The sequence below is a fragment of the Gambusia affinis genome, linkage group LG13 (genome assembly GCF_019740435.1).
Source record: "Gambusia affinis linkage group LG13, SWU_Gaff_1.0, whole genome shotgun sequence".
NCBI lineage: Eukaryota > Metazoa > Chordata > Actinopteri > Cyprinodontiformes > Poeciliidae > Gambusia > Gambusia affinis.
The window spans coordinates 8,397,868-8,419,304 of record NC_057880.1 but is presented as its reverse complement, the minus strand read 5'-3'; the positions used below and the strand labels follow the sequence as shown (position 1 = coordinate 8,419,304).

Genomic DNA, 21,437 nt, shown 5'->3' with positions numbered 1-21,437 from the left:
CAGCAACCGTCAGCAATTAGCGCGCCGCTAACTCTACAGTCAACTGACTCCACACTGTGATGAAGCAAGGGATAGCTCTTAAGTGTCTTATCAAAATGGTTTTTTTTAGGGGAGGAATAAAGCAGTTAAAGTTAGTTTTAGTACACTCAGGATGATGCATGTTAATTGTAGTGAAAATGAAGAAAACAATAATAAATCCTGAGTTTGATGTCAGGAATAGACGAAAAGGCAAAATGGCCGCTTTTTGTCACGTCACACCCACATTTTGGAGTATTTGTTCAGATTTTATGTGATACGGACACCAACATGAAGTACTTTGTTAACAAAGTTTAGTAAGTTTGTGTAGCAATTATTGTAAAGTGGAAAAAATTGTAAAATGTTGCACATTTCTTTGGACAAAAACAAATCTGGAAAGTATGGCATGCATTTATTGTATTTCCCCTGTAATTATGTACCCTAACATTTATTTAAATGTTTTTATGTAACAAGGACAAATACACTCAACATTGTTTCTTAAAAAGAAGTAGATGCTATAGCAAGTAGCTATTGCTAACCCCCCCCAATTCAGCAATTCAGCGTACAAGAGTGGGCCAAAATTCCTCCTTCAATCTTCACAAGTGCTGAATGGCACTTCTTGCATCCAAAGATGGCAAAACTAGTTATTAGACTAGTTGTTGTAATAAAATCATAATTGGAAAACTATTTTTTATATTTACTCAGATAATCTGTACATACAACTGTTCTTTGGAGAATCGCAGAACTTTTCTAGTCATGAACAGTATAAATCCACAGCAGTGCAGCAAAAGAAAGCACAATCACTCTAGAAGGGGCTAAAGTTTCTCTGTTGGATTCTTCCTAGCAGTTCTTTGCCAACCAACTGGCCTCTGTCTTGCCTTCTCATCTTTCTTTTCTTTCCCATTCCTCTGCTGCTCGTGCCTATTTACAAACACACCTAAGGGGCAGACAGGTAGCCCGAATAACAGTCAAAGAGGAAATGAGTTTGGATTCCCTCACTTTCCCATTTCTCAAATTTTTAATCGGGCCGATTTTGCAATCTTGGTTCATTCCCTTAGTGCAACTGTCACCTGCTCCCCTCCCAGTTAGTTATGCGGCTCAGGCCGGTGCCAGGCTTGAGCAAACACACACAAGGAGAACACCAGCAACGACACACACGGAGAACATTTTTACCTAGCTGGACAAATTGTGACCACGCATGCCACACGAACACATCCACTCGCAAACCATTACAAACCTGCCACAGTCACAGCTGCCAGTGCACTGATGAAGGCCCACCTGTCGTTTCTACCCCCCCGGATCCTCTCTCTCACACACACACACTCTCTCTCACGCCTAGACACAAAAGGCCTTTGAGCAAGGTTGTCTGTAAGCGTCACTCCAGTGTCTACATGCAAACCTCCCTGTTCTATTAATGGGAGACCTGTAGCCTTTGGTCTCTTGGGTAAGTTGCACAACTTGAGTGATGTAGCACAGCAGGCTTGTGTCAGTCCGAGGCCACGTGTGTTAACTTGATATCTGACAGCGAGGGGAAGCGTATGATTTCGAAAGTAAAATTGTGCGGACTACTTTAAAACAAATGTGCATTTTGGTCCCTGGAGTCAAATTATGGAATAGTTTGGATGAGGATTTGAAAAAAAAATTCCTACTTTAAACTAATTTAAATTACTTTATATGGAAAAAAAAAAGAAGATTGTCACACACTTTTTAACAATGAGGAGAATTATATATTGCGTGTAAGTTATAGTTTTCATTTTATATATGTGGGCATGAGAGCAAAAAGATTTATTTTGTGATTATTGAGAAAGGGGCAGGTTTTTATAAGGTTTTTCTTCTTCTTGCTCCTATTTACTCGTATAGATGAATTGTTATAAGACAACGTTTGTGTACGTTGGTAATGTAATGTGTTTTTTCTGAGTGATTGATTGATATATTATTTAAGTTGTTACCTGTAGCTTATGTGAATTTCATGCCAACAGTCTTGTTAGAAATGTATTTAAAAAACAAAAAAGAGGTTGTATTCAATAATTATTTCCCCCATGGTATGACGTAAACCCACATGGGGGGTTAAAAATGAGTTGTTTGGTGTAGAATTAGTCTCGTTCCAACACCAGATGTGAGAAAATAGGAAGCAAAGATGGAGGCCCAAGAGGACGAAGCCGGTTAGGCCGGTAATCAGTGCTGCAGTGGAGGTAGGATGGTGAAGGTGGCGGTGTTGGCTGTGGCAGCCATCGTCGCTCCGTCTTTAACTGGAATGCTGTATTGATTAAACCCGGTGATTTGGCCCCCATCGCTCCTCGCCAGCGCCGTGCCAACGCAGCCCAGAGGGTAACATGGAAGAAGTATCTGCAGTACGGAGGGTAGGTGGGTTGGGAGGGGGGGCGCGGGGGGTTGCTAGATGAGGCGCCAGCTGCCGGGCGCCTCCACCAACCCTCCTCCGAGACGCCAGCCCCCCCCTACTATCACTCTCCCCTCCGCTATCTATCATCTCAATATGGTGCGGGCAGCCAGTTTGTGTTGTGCTAATTTCCTCCAATAAATCAGTAATTATTGCTGTGCCGTCCCTGCTGTCTCCCCCACTTTACCCTTCCCCCCCCCATTTTTTTGCTTTCTTTTTTTGCTTACTCTCACCCCTCTCTCTCTCCCTCTCTCCTTCTCCTGCAGCTGTTTTTCCATTTGTCCAGAGAGCGAGTGTTCTCTGAGGAGCGCACGCGCTTCTACGGCGCCGAGATTGTCTCAGCTCTCAACTACCTGCATTCAGCCAAGATTGTGTACCGGGACCTCAAGGTAAACACAACCAAAGGAGTAAAAAGGGGAGGCTGGAGGGGGGCACTTGTTTTTTTTTGGTTTTTTTTCCCTTTACAGCTCCACAGTTGTGTGTCTTTGGTTTATTTAGGTTTTATTTGTCCAGGTTGAGGCAAGGGGCTCAGAATCGGTTGTAATTAAAAAGTGGGACAGAAACCGACACAAAGCAGAGAAGATGGCGGCGAAGGGAGACGGGGAGGGGGGGCGGGAGGGGTGCTGATGCCACAGAGGTAGAGAGGTAGATTGCTCCGTCTGAGCGCCTGCCTGGCAGCCTTGGCCTCAGACCCGCTGACAGCAGCCAAGAAAACTGGAGGAAAAAAAAAAAAGAAAGAGAAAAGGCAGACGCAGAGTGAGAAAAACACTTCAGCCATTAAAATTAAAAGGTTGAGTGGCTCCACAACATGCCTGAAGTTTATTTCCCTCATTTCTTCAGTTGTGTGTTTTGAGTGCGCCTGCTACTGCCTTACACACTGCTGGTGTTTACGTGTCCGCCTCTGCTCTCCTGCTTTGGAGAGGTTAAATCTTGGCGTCACTGTCCACACAATTGTCCTTGATCTGTCAACAAAGCCCTTCACTGTAGGTATTGTGGTGCTTCTCAGTGATGGATGATGACAATCGCTTGTGTCTTTTGTTTTGGGTCCAGTTGGAAAACCTGATGCTGGATAAAGATGGTCATATAAAAATCACAGATTTTGGACTCTGCAAGGAGGGCATCACTGATGCTGCTACAATGAAGACCTTCTGTGGAACGCCAGAGTACCTCGCTCCAGAGGTAACGCTTTATGCTAATTGTTAACATTCCTGTGTTGAGTCTTCCTGTTTACCTGTTTTGTGTCCTAATCGTACACCTCTGAATGAAGTTGACAAAATATTAAGTGAAAAGATCTACCAGAACTGTAAAAGATCTCCGTTTGGAATCAAAATGGGCCAAAAAAATTTTTCTAAATGGATTCAAGACGATTTCAGTGCCTGGATTTTGCAGTATCTTCCATATTTACTAGCCCCCCAGGTAAATAAGTGTATAATAAACATCTTTTATTGCAGTGGTCATGCTATTAAAGGCAAATGTATATATTCAAAAGAAATGGCCTAAACCCAACCTAGACCTGAAAATCTATCTACCTACAAACTCTGATGGATAATGAGATAGAGAAATTCTCTGTGCCATTTTGTTATTGTCCAGGATTATATTACTGCAATAATAAATGATAATAATAAGTATTCTTTTAATATTTATTGAGAAAGGTCTTGCATGTAACATCCAAACGTCCAGTTTTGGGTCGTTTTTTACGTTTTGGACCAGCTAAGAATGGACCAGAAACAGTAACTGACATGTATAGATAAAGGTAAAGGTTATTTTTAAAGCACATTTTCAGCAACCAGGCAAATCAAAGTGCTTATAGTATAGAAGCCTTGAATGAAATTCCAATTTTTTTTAGAGATTCGTTGTTTCACTGCTCACAGAAATAGTGAAACAAACATGTATGTGATCTAAACGTACATTATCAAATTAATTTTCATTTGATAATCTAGATTATATGCAGCTAGAGTAACACTAGCTATAACATTTTATTTTGTTATACATTGACTGAAGTCAATGTAAGTATGTCGGGTTAATATTAGTTGGTAAAATGGGGGTTAATCATAATCGATATTCAGTAGTACGGTCAGGATTATAGGTTTTCTTGATATCGTGCTGCCTTGCTGCTTATCAGGAAAACATAGTTTCTATAAAAAGGTGTTAATCTAATGAGATTGATAGCTGATGCTCCTTCGGTTTACACACCGTGACTGTTTGCATTTGTCATAGGTCCTCTGTGAAACAGCTTGCCAACCAGCTGGTGGCATGGCAACTGTAGTTTTAAAGCGGCTTTACTTAGATGAGTGGGATGGGTGGGGCTCCTTGAGTTGCTACTGGTAACAACCAAATAGCTTTTTTCTTTTTTTTTTTCTGTCAGTATGTTTAAAACATCAAAGCGCTTTCACAGTCAGCTGACCGGCAGTGCTCAGCAACAGGTGGGTGAGACGTAGACGTAGCCTAGGATGAGCTATGTCTCTTTAAATCATCAAGATGAGCCACAGATGAGGTAAAATGAGCTGCATATGAAAGGTAGAATAACAGATGTGACATGAAGTGCGGTTGTACCACGTTAGTTGAACATGGTGACTAAGCAGTGTGTAATTTCTTTCTAAGCTATATACTTTTTACTTTTTATTGAGTAGCTTATTTTCTTCGTTTTTTTTTAATAAAGTTTCGCTACTCTTGAGTCGGCCAATCATGATAACAAATTTAGCCGGACGATCAATTGGCCCAGAACTTATTGCGATAAATGATTATATTGTAATATTGTAATGTACTGTAATTTTCAAGTAATACAATGGTAATGGCACAATAATGCAAGAGCACATCCTCAAGGATCAGATAGCTGTAAACACTAGTGAACATTTAACAGTGGAAGTGGAAGCCCTTTTAAAATAAAACAGAAAGAAAACATAAATAATTATGAAGTTATTCATAACTTCATAACTACAGTTTTTGGGTACACACTAATTTCCGGTGGCTCTCACAAACACATATTGTGTTTCCTTTTGTGAGTATGTTTGAATTTGTTTTTCTCAGACTTCGTAATATCAGGGTGAAGAGTAAATATGCAGCTCCTGAGTGTGAATGAGGGTGTTGCTGGTTGAACTGGAAAAGGGAACACACCGAAACAGCCACATTCTTGTGCTCCTTTTTTTTTTTTTCCTTCTTCTTCTTCTTTTTGCTGCCGTACGCTGTCCAGCCGTCAGCGCTGCCTCAGCGGGAGGCCAGCGGATCAACTGGCGAGATGGATGCGGGGGACTGTAGGTGGTGGGAGACGGAGCGATGGAGATGTGGATGTAAAGGCAGGAGGAGAAAAGAGGCAGAGTGTAGATCCCACTCAAAAAAAAAGTATGGAGGACAATTTGGCGCAGCATTTTGTGCCTTTTTTTGTAGTCCCTTCCTTTGCGTGCCAAAAGCTGATTGGAGGCTGTTGGTTATTTTTTTCACAGGATGTGCGTCTCTGTGTGCATTTATGTGCGTGTGTGTCAGTGCTGTGGAAAGTGCGGGCTAAAGCGAGGCAGATGGCGGCAGATGGGCGAGGTTGGAGGAAGGTGCTCGGAAAAAAAAAAAAAGAAGAAGAAAAAAAAAAACCCTGGAAATCTACACCACCGCCACTCGCCCGCCCGCCCGCCCGCACACTCTGCTCGCCCGCATGTAAAAATAACACGGTTCGCTCGGAGCCAAGTTACAGAGATGCAAAGTAGCCGGGATTAAAAAGAGGAAGGGGGGCTCAGGGAGGGGGTGAGGCGGGGGCCTGGAGGAAGACGAGAAAATATTTCAGGGTTACAGGAGAGGAAGTCGGATGGTTCCCGCTTTTTTGCTGTCTGTGGAAAGGGGCAGATGAGGAGTGAAGGAAGACCGACTCACTGCACCACTGAAGACGCTAAGCGTTAACTCGAGGTGTTGTTGTTTCAAGGACGGCCACAGTAAATAATAAAAAACGAAAGAACATCAACGTGAGAATAATGAACAGAGAGATGGGACACGTGGGGAGTGTTTTCTCTGCTCTTTCCTCCATATTTTCTGTGTTTGACACATTTCTTTGTGGCAGTTTTGCAAGTGTTAAAAGGGGGTGGATCTGGTCCTTTTCCATTCCTGCGTTTCTCTTTTATTTTGGTGTGCCGTATATGTGACCTTTCTACTGTAAATGTTTTACAAACATAGCGGCGCACTCAGCTGTTAGCGGAACATTTGAGAAACGCTAGCAGATTGTCAGGGTAGACCCGTTTCCAAATAATGACACTGTGCAGAGAGAAGGTCTGTGTCTGACATCAGCAATATGGGATTGTATGGCCACAGTATATGAGGTGTGTGTATGTGGGAGAGTGTGTGTGTGCGTGTGTGGGTGTGTGTGTGTGTGTGTGTGCTCCCCTGCTGGCTATCTGTGCTGGTGCAGCCACAGGCGTTGTGCGCCTGTCCTGTCCCGTGTAGTCATGCCCGCTTTGCCAAAGCCCCCCGTCCGGCGGACAGCAGCTAGCTGCCACATGGCGGCCCCGGTGGGGACGGGTCGGGACCTTCTCCCTCTCTGCTGCTTTTAATCTCGGCTCCATCTTTCCTGCTGATGGTTCAAATTGTCCATAACTCGTCTTGTCCCATTTATTTGTCAGCCCTGTCGCTAAATTGTACCCACACACACACACACACCCCGATGCCTCGGCGCCTGGGGCTCTAGGGCAGCATTCTGGCTCTGTGTGGATTAATCTGCTCCCTGCCTGCAGCCGAGCTGCCACCACCTCCTTCAGTCATGGGTCAGCCTAAAACACACAGCTACATGCACATGTGTACAGAGCCTTGCAAAAAAAGAAAAAAAATCACTCCCATTGAGCTTCTCTTTGCGTTTTGTCACGCCGCAACTTCAAAGTTCGGTGTATTTTATTTGATACTAGTGGCGCATAATGTTGGTGTTTGATAGGAAAGTGTGGCATAGTTTACTCTTGTTTGCGTGTGTGTGCGTGTGGATGTATTCATTAATTTCAAAAATACTTTATTTATCCCAAAGGGACAAAATGTTTTCGTAACTTACATCATCCAAATATTTTCAGAGTCGTTTTCCGGTAGCTGTCAGTCTCGCAACAAATCTAAAGAGGCTTCTGACTGAAGACTGCTGCTGTGTGACTCATGACTGTCATGACATGCTAATGGTTTAATATTTGGGCAGTGGAGGCGATCCTCCACACGGAGCACTGCTAATCCTCCTCGTATGAAATTCCTTGTCACTCCAACATCCATAAAATAAAGCCAGTGCAACTAACTGGCTCCAGATGCAACAAATTAGTAAACAAAGTTCATTTGTGTGTAAAATGTCAGTAAAAAATGAGCTTTTCTGAGAATTGTTGATGTGATGGAGACTGAGGAACCTATCAGAAAGGTCAGGGAGGAATTTGGAACGAGTAACTCACCGCTGTGAACCTGTTTGTCCATGTAATCTGAGAGGCAGAGCAAGAAGAGCATTTGTCAAAGAAGCAGCCAAGAGGTCAGCGGCGACTCTGGAGGAGCTGCAGAGATCCACAGCTCAGTAACAGAGCTTAGCTGTGCACTTTAACAGATGTGGCAGGAATAAAGCCATCGCTGGGAGACAGATGAAAGAAGTTATGTTTACGGTTTGCTGCAAACCATGTAGAGGAAAACTGTTCATCTCTGCTCAGGTGGAACTAAAACTCAACTTTTAGGCGTTTTTTTTTCACCAGGTTTTTGTACAGAGAAACGTAGTGGTGGTGGCAGCATCATGCTGATCAGGAGGGACAGGAAAGCTGACTAGAGTTGATGCGAAAAACAACAATTTATGCTTTTTATTTTGAATTTGTTTTAAAAAAATCATTTTATATCATGTGGGGGAAAGAAATCAACTAAATGCCTTAGCGAGTGAAAAACTGATTTATCTACATCTCTGTGCTATTTCTTTATGCAAAAGGCGCAACGTACAGTTTAGAGTAGATTAGCACCAAAAGCAGTCCCCCACACCTCCAAGCTGCTCTGAATTTCATAAACTGCAGCCCTCTGTGTGTGTGTGCGTGTGTGTGTGCGTGTGTGTGTGTGCACTGAAACAACACGAAACATCTCCCAGTTTGCCTCACTCTCCAAACTTTATGAATTTGATGAGGATGGATAAATATTCCATCTGCCGTGTATGAGTGTGTGTCTGACAGTCTCCCAGCAGTCTAAGCCGGTGTTATCCCTCCAGCCGTACCAGTCAGAAGTGTGTATCTGGAGCTGGCGGCGCACTTCATTCCCTCGGCTCTTCCCTGCAGCTGCCAACTGGGTGACCAGCTTGATTCACACGCAAACATATTCGCACATAAAAAAAAAAGAAAAAATCTCTCTCGTAACTCACTTATTTACTTCCACGCGCGGCGCCTCGCAGGAGAATTAAGACCACTTCAGCTTTTTTTTTTTTTTTTTTTTTCCTCCACATTCTGTCACATGTATTTTATTAGGAGTTTATGTTATAGAGCCGTATGAAGCAGAACACAACTGGAAGGAGAAAAAAAAAAAAATCTTTGTTGAAAGAAATGAAGAGGTTCGGTTTGTCACAATAAACATGGGGACTTTTTGACTTGCGTGCAAAAAAGCTGCATGGAAACCATCAGTGCACATGACCCAGAGGAAACGATAACGACAGTAGAGCATGGTGGTGGCATCATCATGCTATGAGATTCGAAACGGATGAGAAATGGGAAGAATTTCTTCTTCAGGAACAGCTTAACCGTTAAAAGCTGATGGTAACATGGTGGCGCTAAACACAGGGAAATACAGCTACAACAGAATGGTTTAGATCAAACCATATTCCCGTGTTCGAACGGTCCAGTCAAAGTAGAGAACCCAAATCAAATTTGTGACAGTAAAACAAATTCATCTTCATTTGAGCTGGACCTGTTTCACAAAGAAAAATGAGTGAAAAGCAAACAACAGTGAGACTCTAGATGTGACTGAATGCAAATTCATGGCACACTTTTCATGCTTTTGTTTAAGTAATTTGAGAACCATGAATCGTTTTCCTTCTTCCACGCATCACATGAACTCAGATTAAAATCGCAAAGGTCCATCATTTCTGGATGCGACTTACAGGCACAGAGAGGAACCGATAATAGCAGCTGTTTCAGTGAGGTTTTGAGTTTAAGCTTCAGACTGGAGTTATAGAGGATGTGTTCAAATTACTTTTTGGTTTTGCTGCTTCATCATCTCATTCTTTAGAGCGTCAGATATGGCCTGTTATCCAAACCTTTTACAATAAAAAGCTGCCATTTTTTTCTGGGATGTTTATGATGATGTTAGGCAGCTAATGATTATAAGGTCTTTTTTTAAATCAAAGCCCACAGTAATCATATTTAGTTTTGTGACTCTTTAAGCTGGAGTTTTTCTCTGTTTTGATGAGGAAACATTATTTCTCTTATATTTTCAAAGAATCAGGCCAAAATATGAAGTAATATAAAAGCTTTGAAAATTATAGCCCAGATTTAATCAATTTTATAATTATTTACAATTCATACCGTATCAAAATACTAAACTACTCAAAGAAAGGAGCTGATTTGAAATGGGTCGCTACATGTGTACACAACGGGTTTCATTATGATCATAAAATGGCAATTGGCCAATTAGAGAATTGACCCTGAGGCCAAAAAAATGACAATGAAGCCCAAAGGTTTCAGCTTTTTTAGACTTTTTTTTGTTGTTGCCAAATTCAGCGATACAGACGTTGTTCTGCAAAATAACTTTTAAAGATGGAAAATGTATTTTCCATTCATTTCTGCTTGCCTATCTATAAAAGCTAGTGTTTTTATGCGATGGTCCCACTTGTTCACCTTTTTCGAATCAGAGCAAATTTAAATCAGACAGACGGATTACGTTTAGGGCGCCGCTCATATAGACGCGTCTGTCCTCTGATCACTGTGTGTGTGTGTCTGTCTGCGTGTGTGTGTGAGTTTCTATATTTGCAACGGCGGCCCTTTCTGTCTCCTGCTCCCTGCTGGCGGTGCTTCAGCGTGTGCCGCAGTTCTAAGTCTCCTCCTGTTGTGACATCTTCGGCGTAATTGTCTGCTGTAATTGAGAATTGTCGCGTTCTGAACAGGTTTTCTGTGAGTGTGTTTGTGAATGTTTGTGTCCTTGTGTCTGACTGGTCCATTAACAGTGAGTGAGATGTTATTATTATTGGCGTGATGAACAACATATGCTGTTCTGGCTTCTCTCCATCTCTGTCTGTCTGTCCCACGCGCTCAGGCACAACACATACACTCATCATGGTAATAAGCTTATTATGGTAATGAGGGAGTCAACAGCACCTGAGTTACCTCTGTTCTCGATGAAAGAGAGGAAGGAAGACGTGAACAGAGGACGGAGACAGGGGAATCTGCCCAGATAAAGACTTTCATGTAGAGATGACTTTCTCCCCCGCACATCTTCTTCTCAGCAGATCTTACGGTTCAGCAGCACCTGCGCTGCCCAGCTTAGAGGTCAGGACAGCCTTGACTCCGGCTGAGGGCTGTCCCTACGTTTTCCCCATCCAGGATTCTTCCTGTCTGCGGCTGCCAGGAGGGTTCGGTGGTCCAGGGAGAGCTGGCAGCTTTCCCTGGACCACAGACCTCTGAGGAGCCGTACGCCGCAAAAACACTAAATCTTCCCAAGTATTTTTGTCTCGTTTCTAGTGTGAATATGTTAGTGCACTAGAAATAACAAAACTAACTTACAAGTTACTTTTCCGCAAGATAGAAGAGCCTGTTTTTAAGTCAGTAATTCTTCAAAATTGATGAAAAAGTGCTAGTTATGAGTGAAATAATGACAGTGGAACTAGAACTTTTGCATCAATATTAAAGAATTATTGACTTACAACAAAAGTTATGTGCACTAGAAACTTGACCAAAAATGGATTTTGTGTTTTTTACGGTGTATGCACCTCATGATGTTTTGCTTCTACTCACTTCTAACTCCAAAACAACTTTTCAGCTTTTACTTCTCCCTGGAAGCATCTCGACATACTTCTTCTCCCGTCCCGCCTTTTCTTCTTCATCTGTCTCTTTGCAGTCGGCATCATCTCCAAAAAAAAAAAAGACTGAACGCAGATGTCCGATAAAACGAACGATCCCTCTTAGAAACCGTGCATTTCTGTCCCTCTGCCCCTCCGTCCGCCGCTGTCCTCAGGTCCTGGAGGACAACGACTATGGCCGAGCCGTGGACTGGTGGGGGCTGGGCGTGGTGACGTACGAGATGATGTGCGGCCGGCTGCCGTTCTACAACCAGGACCACGAGAAGCTGTTCGAGCTCATCCTCATGGAGGACATCAAGTTCCCGCGCACGCTGTCGGCCGACGCCAAGTCGCTGCTGTCCGGCCTGCTCATCAAAGACCCAAACAAAAGGTGTGGCTCTACTGATGCAGCTGTCTCTTGAGTCGTCATGTATCGGCATCTTTAAGGTGGATCACAATTTAACGTTATCATGAAAAAGTGCTGTGCTTTTTATGGCAGGAGAATAATCTCACAGTGAAACGTTTTGAAAAATCCAAAAAAAGCAAAAAAAAACACAAAAGCTCATCAAGTATTTTTGGTCTAGTTTTCAGTCCAAAATCTTAGTAAACTCGAAATGAAACAAAAGTAACTTACAAGTAACTGTTCAGCAAGATATAGGTCTTTGTTTTTTGTCATTTCTTAATATTTATTTAAGAGCACTAGTTCCACTGGTGGATTATTTCACTTATAATAAAACTTTTGTTACATACTATGAGGGAAAATCTGCCAGTAGAACAATTACTTTTTTAAAAGCCTTTTTCTAAATCAATATTAAGGAATTATTGACTTAAAACAAGCTCCTAAATTACTGAATTTGTGAATAAATTTAATTAAAAGGCAATCAAGATGGATGCATTTCTTTAAGAAAAATCATCTCGTACTTTTCCAGATTTGGAAAAAAAAAACATAAATAAAACATCAGACTTTTCCAAGCTGTCCCATGCACACTGACGAGTTTCCCAAAGCCTTTGGAATAGAAACACATCCACAGCATCACAGGTTCTCTGCTCTTCTTATAAAGGACTTGAGTTGGTTTTCTACTCCTTCATCCTTTGTTTCATGCCCTTCAAGTCTCAGTCTGGTCCGACCAGAGCACATCCAATGAGTTTACCAAAATCCACACGTTTATGTTTGTGATGGTAGGGTAGAAAAGGTTTCTCTTCTGACGTCATTTTACCAGTCTCAAGAGTTTCTATGTTTAAAATAAAACTTTTCATTCATTAGCTCAGGTTTTTTGCACTCTCCGGTTCTGATTCTTCATCTCCAGGCAGATGCGATTGTGTTTTGCTCCATCATTTTAGTAAACATGAAGCGCTCTGCTAATCCCAGCTTTTGTTTTGTTTCCCTCTTCCCTGAACCAGGCTCGGGGGCGGACCAGAAGACGCTAAAGAAATAATGAGGCACAGTTTCTTCTCTGGCATCGACTGGCAGGACGTTTACGACAAAAAGGTACGCCACGGTAAAAACCGCGGGGTTTACTTCGGCTGTGGCGGCTTTCTCTGAAGCGTAACAGCATCCACTTTTTTCTTATGCGAGAGATTTATTGAACTGCTTGCCCGTAAATTCTGCACAGAGGTCAAGACTGTGCGACAGTTGTCATGCAGCAGATCTATAGGAGGAGCCGATAGGCAGCTGTTAAAAACATGCAGCGTCACAAAGAGGTGTGACTTTGTCTCCTAAGAATCAGTGTTTGCTCACACACTACTGAGTGAGACTTGTGTCCCGGGAGGCAGCACCTGCGGCGTCTTTCGCAGGTGCTGAGCTTCCTGCTTACTCCTCGCTCTGTTTTTCTCCTCCTTTCCTTCTCCTTTGTGTTTTTTTTTTTTTTTTTTTTTTTTTTTGCATTTGTGAAGCATTTCAAGCTAACTCAATGACACGGACACCCAATAACAAAACCATGTGGCGCTGTGATTGTTTTGACAACACACTAAACTAAATCAGAAACTATAAGGATAAATACCATACTTATTTAATTTAATTTTTTTAGACCCGTGCAGTTAATGAAATTTATATAAAAATGTATTTGCTTCCAAAGAGTCACAGAAATTATTTGATCAACAACAACAACAAAAAACTTATCAACAATTTTTGCCCGAACTGCATATTGGTGGAGTTTGCAGGAAAATAATATTTACGTGACCGACAGATTTTCAGGCAAAAAAGTCCTACCTAACCCATAACTGGTTAAATTGGTATTTAATAGGACTCGGGACATGAGCACTGATTAAGTCCCGTTGATTAATTTGATTTTAATCTGCTAAAAACTTTAACGCAATTAATCATTTTTTTTTTGTTTTTCTGGTACGTCTGCAACTCTGACACACAAGCGACAAAATCAAGCAGCCCGGTGCTTTTGTCAGACACCAGGACGTCTAAAAACCTGTCGACATGTCTGACCGTCAACTCCATGATCTAAAACCGACAGTCGTTGTCGTCGTCGTCATCTCTGCTGCACATGCGGAGCACTGATCTGATGTCTCCTCTGTGTCCCAGCTCGTCCCTCCCTTCAAGCCTCAGGTGACGTCGGAGACGGACACCAGGTACTTCGACGAGGAGTTCACAGCTCAGACCATCACAATCACTCCACCAGAGAAATGTGAGTCCCTTCCATGTTTTCTGATCCTCCCTGGTGTACATGAATGTCCTGTGTCGTCAAAGACATGTCTAAAAAAAAACAACAACAGTATTTCCTGTTTTCAAAATAACTGCATGAAGAAATAATCGATGTCTCCGTTAGTCCTCCGGCCACTAGCACTTCTTCTTTGCACACTTTTAAGAACATGCTGCTGTTTTCAGTGTGTTCTGCACTGAATTATGCATGAGTGATCTGCAGCTCACACAACACTGCAGGAGTTTCACACATCAGATGCATGCTTGTTAATTGAATTGTTCTCAGTTTACTTCTTCACCACTAAAACAAATATTAGTACTGTCTTCAAAAAATAAATAATTATTTTTTTTCATATTTTGTCATGTTACAACGCATTAACCTAGATGTGTTTTGTTGAGATTTTATCCAGTGAACCAACACAACATGGTGGATATTTGTGACAAGGAAATAAAAACTCGTAGAAATAAAAATAGAAACATTCACCTTTGACTCGGACTGTGTGAAACATTAATTTTTCAGCCTTGCCATGGATTTCTAGACAGGGCTGGGCTTTGTTCCATTCAAACACATGATCCAAGACATTCCATTGTAGCTCCGGATGCCCACAACATAATATTGCCACCACCATCCATGTCCGCTGTGGTGAGTTCAGGCTAAAAACAAAGGCACACCACACTTTTCAGATTTCCATTCGTAGACAACTTTGAAATCATTGTAATTTCCCTTCTGCCTTACAATTATGCACAATTTCACAACTTAAAATCTCAATGAATTACATTAAAGTAGTTGTGACATGACAGAATGTGGAAATGTCACGAAGGCTATATGAATACTTTAGCAGGATGCTGTAGATGCGCTGTTAAAAATATAGATATAAAACAAAAGCTCGGTGCAAATATTCTTGACATTATTTACTTGTCAATCTTCCCCTCATTAGTCGATGAGGATGGAATGGACTGTCTGGACAACGAGAGGCGACCGCACTTCCCGCAGTTCTCGTACTCGGCCAGCGGGCGAGAATGAACTGTCCATCACGGTGACATTGTCACAGCTGGTCTCTGAGGCCGCCAGCGTGGGACACGAAGACCCCGCAGCTTCGGACCAACCCAGACTTGAAGGATTTTTGCCCTTTTCTCCTCCATTCCTACTCTTCAGTCTGCTTGTTACTTTATTGATTTGTTTCTCTCTCTCTCTTTTTTGTGAATCTCTTCAGAGGTCAAAACCTCGAGGCAAAATCTGAGTTCACTCCTGCACTCTGAACTGCGACGCACGCGATAGGTTGACTTTTTTTAACGACCCTTTAACGACGGGAGCTTCACCGGCCCCTTGCTGTGCTTTGACACCTGTTGCTCTAAAAATAAAAGAAAAAAGAAAAGCCCAAGCTCTAAGATATTAGCCGGCGCAGTTTTCAGGTAGTGTTCGTATCTGCGCGACAGCGATTCAGCGCTTTCAGTTGTTGGAACCCAAACTGCCATAGCGGGTCGTAACTCAGGCTTTCGCGAACACAAACTCGGAGAGACGTTTGTGTGTCGCGACTTGTCGTCGGTTCGGTGATTCCGGGTCGGACTGAGCAGCGTGGGGACCCCACACACTCCTTCCCTCAGGTGCTGCTCAGTGCAAGTCATGTTGTTGCTGCTATTTCAACTACAACCACAACGACTACAGGTACCGCTCTTCTTCTACTGCTACTACTGAAATCCGGTGCTACACCTCCAGCTAACCGTTACCCAGGCGACAGCTAAACGCCCCAAACTATGCTCGTCCAGCTGCTACCTTTTACTCTGCTGCTCTTAAATGTCATCAACCGATGATCACCATGGGCTTTTCTTTCCTGGCAACTCAAAGCACAGCAGTCCAAGCAGATGAAGCTCCGGCTAATACAGTTAGCTTTACTACGTCACCAACGATGCGGCGGAAATGCAAGAAGAAGTGAAAGTTAGAATAAAACAGCTGGTTTGAATGTTTTCCCCCTCCCCAACCGAAGTTTTTTTTTCTCTTTATCTTTTTTTTCTTTCTTTTATTTGAATTTACCTTAAATCTCCAGAAAGGGAAAAGCTTAACTGAAATGGTACTTTCTCAGCTTTACTGTGACTCGCGGTTATCACGGCTTTGGGATCCACACGGCTGTACCTCTTAGCGGTGAATCCGGAATGTCAGATTTAGGAAAGGGACTGTTATTAGAAGCGACGAGGTGGGGAGGAAAAAAAAAATGCAATATTAATAATGATTTATAATGTGATCACTTATGATGTAGTGAGGTAACAGCTTAGCTACTGTTTTCTGCAAGTTAATTAAGGCGGTTTTTAAAACGACACTGTCTGTGAGGAAGTAAACAGAAGCTGATGTGAGTTTACAAGAATCACAACAATTGCTATAATATATATATATATGTTCTATTTATTGCTCTACACATTGGTTTTATATTTAACCTTTTCTATTGTTATTACATGATTTAAAAAGTATATTGTTGTTTCTTAAGATTGAGAGAAATATTGCACCTCAAGAAACAAAAATGGCTCAAGAATGTCGGAGGGAAAGCAGAAAGCCTTCCTGCTCCATTTCTTTGTTTTTTTTTTTATTTTAGGCTTTGTGTTGTTCTGTGACCAAAATGTGACGGCCGGAGGAGACGGCACACACTGAAGACGGCTTATCGGTTTCATGTTGACGCCTGAATGTCCCTGATTTTTATTTGTTAGACGTGTGTTTGGTGACGGCCAAGGCGGCGTTCAGAGAGGAAGTGGAAGTGGATCAAAGGGAGAATGAGGAAGGGTGATGTGTAAGTGTGTTGAGAAAAGAGACAAAAAGAGTTTAGTATGCAAGGTAGAGAGTCACCGAGAAGTTGGCGGATGACTGAAAACAGGCAGTTTTCAGATTCTTTCCAGTCAGTGAATGCACCGTACCCAACCACTACCAGGACTTAACAGTAACCCTCTTCCTGTGGAAGTTGTTACAGAGAGAAGACTCATAACTGGCTGTTTTCAGGACAGGAGAGACATTTAAAGGAAATCAGAGGAAGTGTGTGAGATGTTTTAAGCTATGTGAATGAAACAGTAGATTCTATGGCGGTTCAGTCCTGTTGCCAACGACTTTAAAAGTCTGACAACATCCAGGATGTGAATATTCATTCACAGTGTTTAGAAGTAGGGTAGGTTTCCAACATTCACTTCTGTTTGTTGATGATCTGGTTAAGGAATTCAGATGTTATTACACTGTAACAACAGAAACTCAATAGCCCAGCAAGTCACCTTTGAACCTACATATTGTGCATCTGAAACCAGTCCATTGTGATTTGTTTTGGAGTGCAATATCAAGGCCTTCTCATTATGTTATTCATGCTCCTTTGTAAAGGCAAATTGATCATTTAACAAGATGATTTGGCTTAAAAACACTGATTATAATAGACTAACATGCTGTCAATAACCATGAAGTGTAAATTAAATTAGGAGAGTCTGAAACCTTTAATTTATAATAGCGTTGACTCCTTTAAAATGAAAGGAGTCATCTTTCTCTCAAGGAGCAGATTGCTGTTTTATAAATGCTAACTGGACTGATTAGCATTGGCTAACGACAGTAAGGCTGGCAACAAATATTTCAAACCCTGCCGAAGATAAATCGTTTTGTCTGAATCTGAAATTGGCCACAAACCTGTGATCGGTGCACCTCTACCTGAATGTCGATGGCAGACCGACCCGTGACCCCTGATGTCTTCGGCCCGTGCCGTCTCCTAAAACGTGCCGTGCCGTTTTAGAAATTCCCCTCGATTTCTCTGTCTCCAGTCGCTGTTGGGGAAGCCTGATGGTTTCACTTCATTCACAAGGTCAAAAACGTCTGAGTCTAAAAGAGAGAGGAAAAAAATAATAATCAAAGACAACCTGTTGTGTTTTTAGCATCTGGCTTACACACACCGAGGGTATCAGGGGAGTTGCTCTGAGGCAGAGAAAACATTACTCCAGTATATTATTTATTTGAATGTCTTTGGATAACTTGAATTTGTTTTCTATTTAATTTATTCGTTGTCGTTGTTGTTTTGTTTTGGGCCTTTAGCAGTAAGGCGAGGTTGTAGTTTTGTTCTTAAAATAAATGTTTTAATTTTTTCTTTGTTTAAAGGTACGTCTTACACACAACCTCTTACCTGTTTTTCTGCTGCTCTCAAGTCCACATGCTTTACTGTTGCACTACCATTAAACTGCAAATAGCTAGCAAACCCGCTTAATGGCAGAAAGTTCAGAAAGGAAAAGAAGCAAAAAAATGAAAATTAAAAAAAATGGACGGCGCTGGCCTGCATGCTGCAGTTCTCCTCCGTCCATCAGCCCCGAGTCAAAATGGCGCTCTGAACTCCGATGAAAAATACTCGTGAGAGTGTGTGATCGACGCGGCCTGTTTGGTAGCCGGGAAAAGTCCAAATCCCACCCAGCTGGCACCCCTGACAGGCTCAAGGAAGCGCTCTCAAGTATTTGGAAGGATTTCAGCTTTGACTTGACTCAGGTCGGCGAGCAGCTGAGGAGTTCTAGCTGTGTGCGAACACGTTAACGCCAAAAACCATTAGGAAATAAAACCAAAAAAAACAACCAGAGTTCATAAAATACGGCTTTATAGCTTTGAACACAGCACTTTTCGCATCCCATCACTTTTTGATACGATTCAGAGGAATTTGATTCAGCCCTGCTTCAAAGCAAGATTTTTAGCTTTTTTTAAAAAGGTTTTTAAAGAACAAAAAAAAAAACAAAAAAAAAAAAAAACAAAGACGACGATCTTTAACCACTAAACAAATCTCCAGATACAACCATTTGGCTCTGATGTCTAGATTTAACAGACGTGGCTGAAGCGCGCAGCAGTCGGCCGGCGGTGAGGCAGTTTAGAAACCCAAACGTTGATCGTCAATTGCACTGAAAAGTTTTTCGTCCGGTGAGCCTCCAGCTCTCCGTGTTTGGGCGGATTCTGGGGTCAGGCGTGAAGAACTTGACTTGAGATGATGAAGAGTAGCCTACTTGTCGATACTAATCACTGTGGGGGTTTTTTTTTCCCTGACCGTGGCAGGCGTCTCAGAAAGCCAGTTTCTGCTTCCTCGCAGTTTTACAGGATCCCTCACCACCTCCACCACCACGACATCATCGTAACCAAACGGCGTGTGAAATCCGGGACGCCGCGCTGTCCGTCCTAAAGCTGCTGCCGTTTGTACCTTCCACCTCCCAACGCTAGTGCTCCGACTCCAGTCGCGTCTCAGCTGCTCTGCGTCCGTCTCGTTCCGTTGACGTCGGCCAAAATTCACCCGATGCTCGCCGCGCCGCCGCCAAACAGCAAGCGGGCTTGTGTTTGAAACGGACCGAGCTGAAGAGATGAGACTTCCTTTCTGCAGCATATTCCTCCCCCGGTTTACCTCCGTCAACCTGATTATTAACAGCATGAGAGTCATTTATTGAGTTTAGAAGCAGCAAACATGTATAAATACTAAAGCGCCATGTCCATTACCCACTGTAGCTGAACAGTAGTGAGGGGGGAAGGCCGTGTTTCCAAGACAGGAAATGACAGCAGAGCGGATCAAGCAGCCTTTCTGTCCTTCATGCCGTCAGGTTGCCGTGGTTTTGGGCCAGAGTGGCCACAAGGATGTGAGAACACATTACCATCAACATGGAGCTGTTTTTTTTAATTATTATTCTGTACATCCTTAGTATTTTTACACATAAGATGTATCAGATAGGGATGCACATTATTTTCCTTCTTACAGACGGCTTCAATAAAGCACTATGTCAATCTGCTGAGCTGTGGTGAGTTTCTTTCATTTGTCTTTAATGGATGGCTTTTGTATTTTATCAAACAAGTGTAGGGGAATTGAATTATATCTTTAAGTGCAAAATTGAATTACCGGTATATGTCTTTTCAAATACAAAACGTTTGCAGTAAAGATTTATTTTTTAAAACTTTACTTCCTGGTGTTAAGTCCCTCAAAATGTCACATATTCTTGTTTTCCACCAGGTGAAGATATATATATATATATATGTGTGTGTGTGTGTGTGTACCTTTAGAGCTACCAGTTTGCATATGTGTTATTGCCAAAAAGGTCTGAAAGAACAAGGGAACCTTTAATGTCTGAAACTAACATTTAAGGGGGGAAACATTTAGACTATTCATAAATCATTGTATATGATTAGGCCTGAAGTTAAACTTATTAAGAAATTAACAAAAATATGTTTTTGTCAGTCCAAGAGTGCTACCAAACTGTTTTGTTTTTTTACCTTTATTTTACATTTATGAAGTCCCATAACGCCACATTTATCTATGTAATCAACTATTCTCCACTTAAATACAAAAGCCAACAAATTTCAATAAAAAATGTTTTATGAGCAAAGTAATATTTCCAGTTTTTCTACAGTTAAATGATTCAGAATTTACTTCCAACACATTTTTAAAAGTTGATATACATATAAAGAACATGGTTCATCAGTGTCTCGTGTTTCAGATAAACATGTGATACTGAGGAGTTTATGACATGACATATAGGGCTACAAAGTCCTCAGTAAATACATCTCGCTTTTAGAGAGGATCTTTGCATAGGGAGCAGTTAGCTAAAATGGCCAGCTAATGCTAGCTCTCGGTTTTGATATGACTCTTTGATAACTCAGCTCATGTTTTTTGGGAGTCACAGTGAAATAAATGTATATTAAACATACAAAAAAGTGTTTCGCCTGCATAAATGCTGACATCGCTTTTATGAACTACTGGATTAGCTGCCACTGTCCATCATTATGCTTTTTGTCAAAACTACACAGAGTTCTTTTTGCTGTGAACTCTAATTTACAGCACAAAAGCAGAAAGGGAAGGGAAATTTTGACAATGACAAATTCTGAGATAGTTTGAGGTAAAAACAATATTTGATCAATTTCACAGGTCAACAGAGTAACCCAAACTCCAATAAACAAGATGAGAAGAAAAGCAAATCAAGTAATTTTAAAAGTGTTGCTTTGGGTTTTATTAATGTTAAGCACCATAGTCCTTGATACGTCACACCTTAAACACGTCATTCACAGTGAAAGTTACATAAAACAACATCCTGATGGGGAATAGAGTAGAAAAACTGTCTGTTTTGTTTCTGTTTAACAGAGTAGAAAACATCCAGAACGAAAGACTGAAGAGGAGGAACCGGAACCGATGTGCTCATGTGCTCACTGGTTCATTTCGTCTCAGATTGGGTATCTAGAAAGATAAAAAAACAAAAACAAACAATAATTAATACCAACACTGTGTGTGTGTGTGTGTGTGTGTGCACAGCTCATAATGATGCAAAGCAGAATAAAGAGACCCTCCACAAATCCACAACCAGATGATTCATTAGTTTAAACGTGGTATAAAAAAAAACAAACAACACAACACTTTGACTTTTATCCTCAGAATGAAGTCGACTCCAGATTTATTTAATTAGTGATCAGT

The 21,437-nt window shown here is 41.8% G+C and overlaps 2 protein-coding genes across 4 annotated transcripts in view; one reads left to right on the top strand and one right to left on the bottom strand.

The window, feature by feature from the left end:
- akt3a (v-akt murine thymoma viral oncogene homolog 3a) overlaps nucleotides 1–18,579 on the top strand; it is a 63,906-nt gene extending 45,327 nt beyond the window's left edge. For all 3 annotated transcript variants that reach the window (XM_044135616.1, XM_044135614.1, XM_044135615.1), the window contains 6 exons: nucleotides 2,680–2,802; nucleotides 3,464–3,592; nucleotides 11,537–11,751; nucleotides 12,762–12,849; nucleotides 13,894–13,996; nucleotides 14,949–18,579. In XM_044135616.1, coding sequence (XP_043991551.1) covers nucleotides 2,680–2,802; nucleotides 3,464–3,592; nucleotides 11,537–11,751; nucleotides 12,762–12,849; nucleotides 13,894–13,996; nucleotides 14,949–15,034 — 744 coding nt within the window. In that variant the 3' untranslated portion in view covers nucleotides 15,035–18,579. The remainder of the gene's footprint in view (nucleotides 1–2,679; nucleotides 2,803–3,463; nucleotides 3,593–11,536; nucleotides 11,752–12,761; nucleotides 12,850–13,893; nucleotides 13,997–14,948) is intronic.
- Nucleotides 18,580–18,726: 147 nt separating this feature from the next.
- Nucleotides 18,727–21,437, bottom strand: part of sdccag8 (SHH signaling and ciliogenesis regulator sdccag8) — a 49,058-nt gene continuing 46,347 nt past the window's right edge. The window contains exon 18 of the mRNA XM_044135612.1: nucleotides 18,727–21,203. Coding sequence (XP_043991547.1) covers nucleotides 21,165–21,203 — 39 coding nt within the window. The 3' untranslated portion in view covers nucleotides 18,727–21,164. The remainder of the gene's footprint in view (nucleotides 21,204–21,437) is intronic.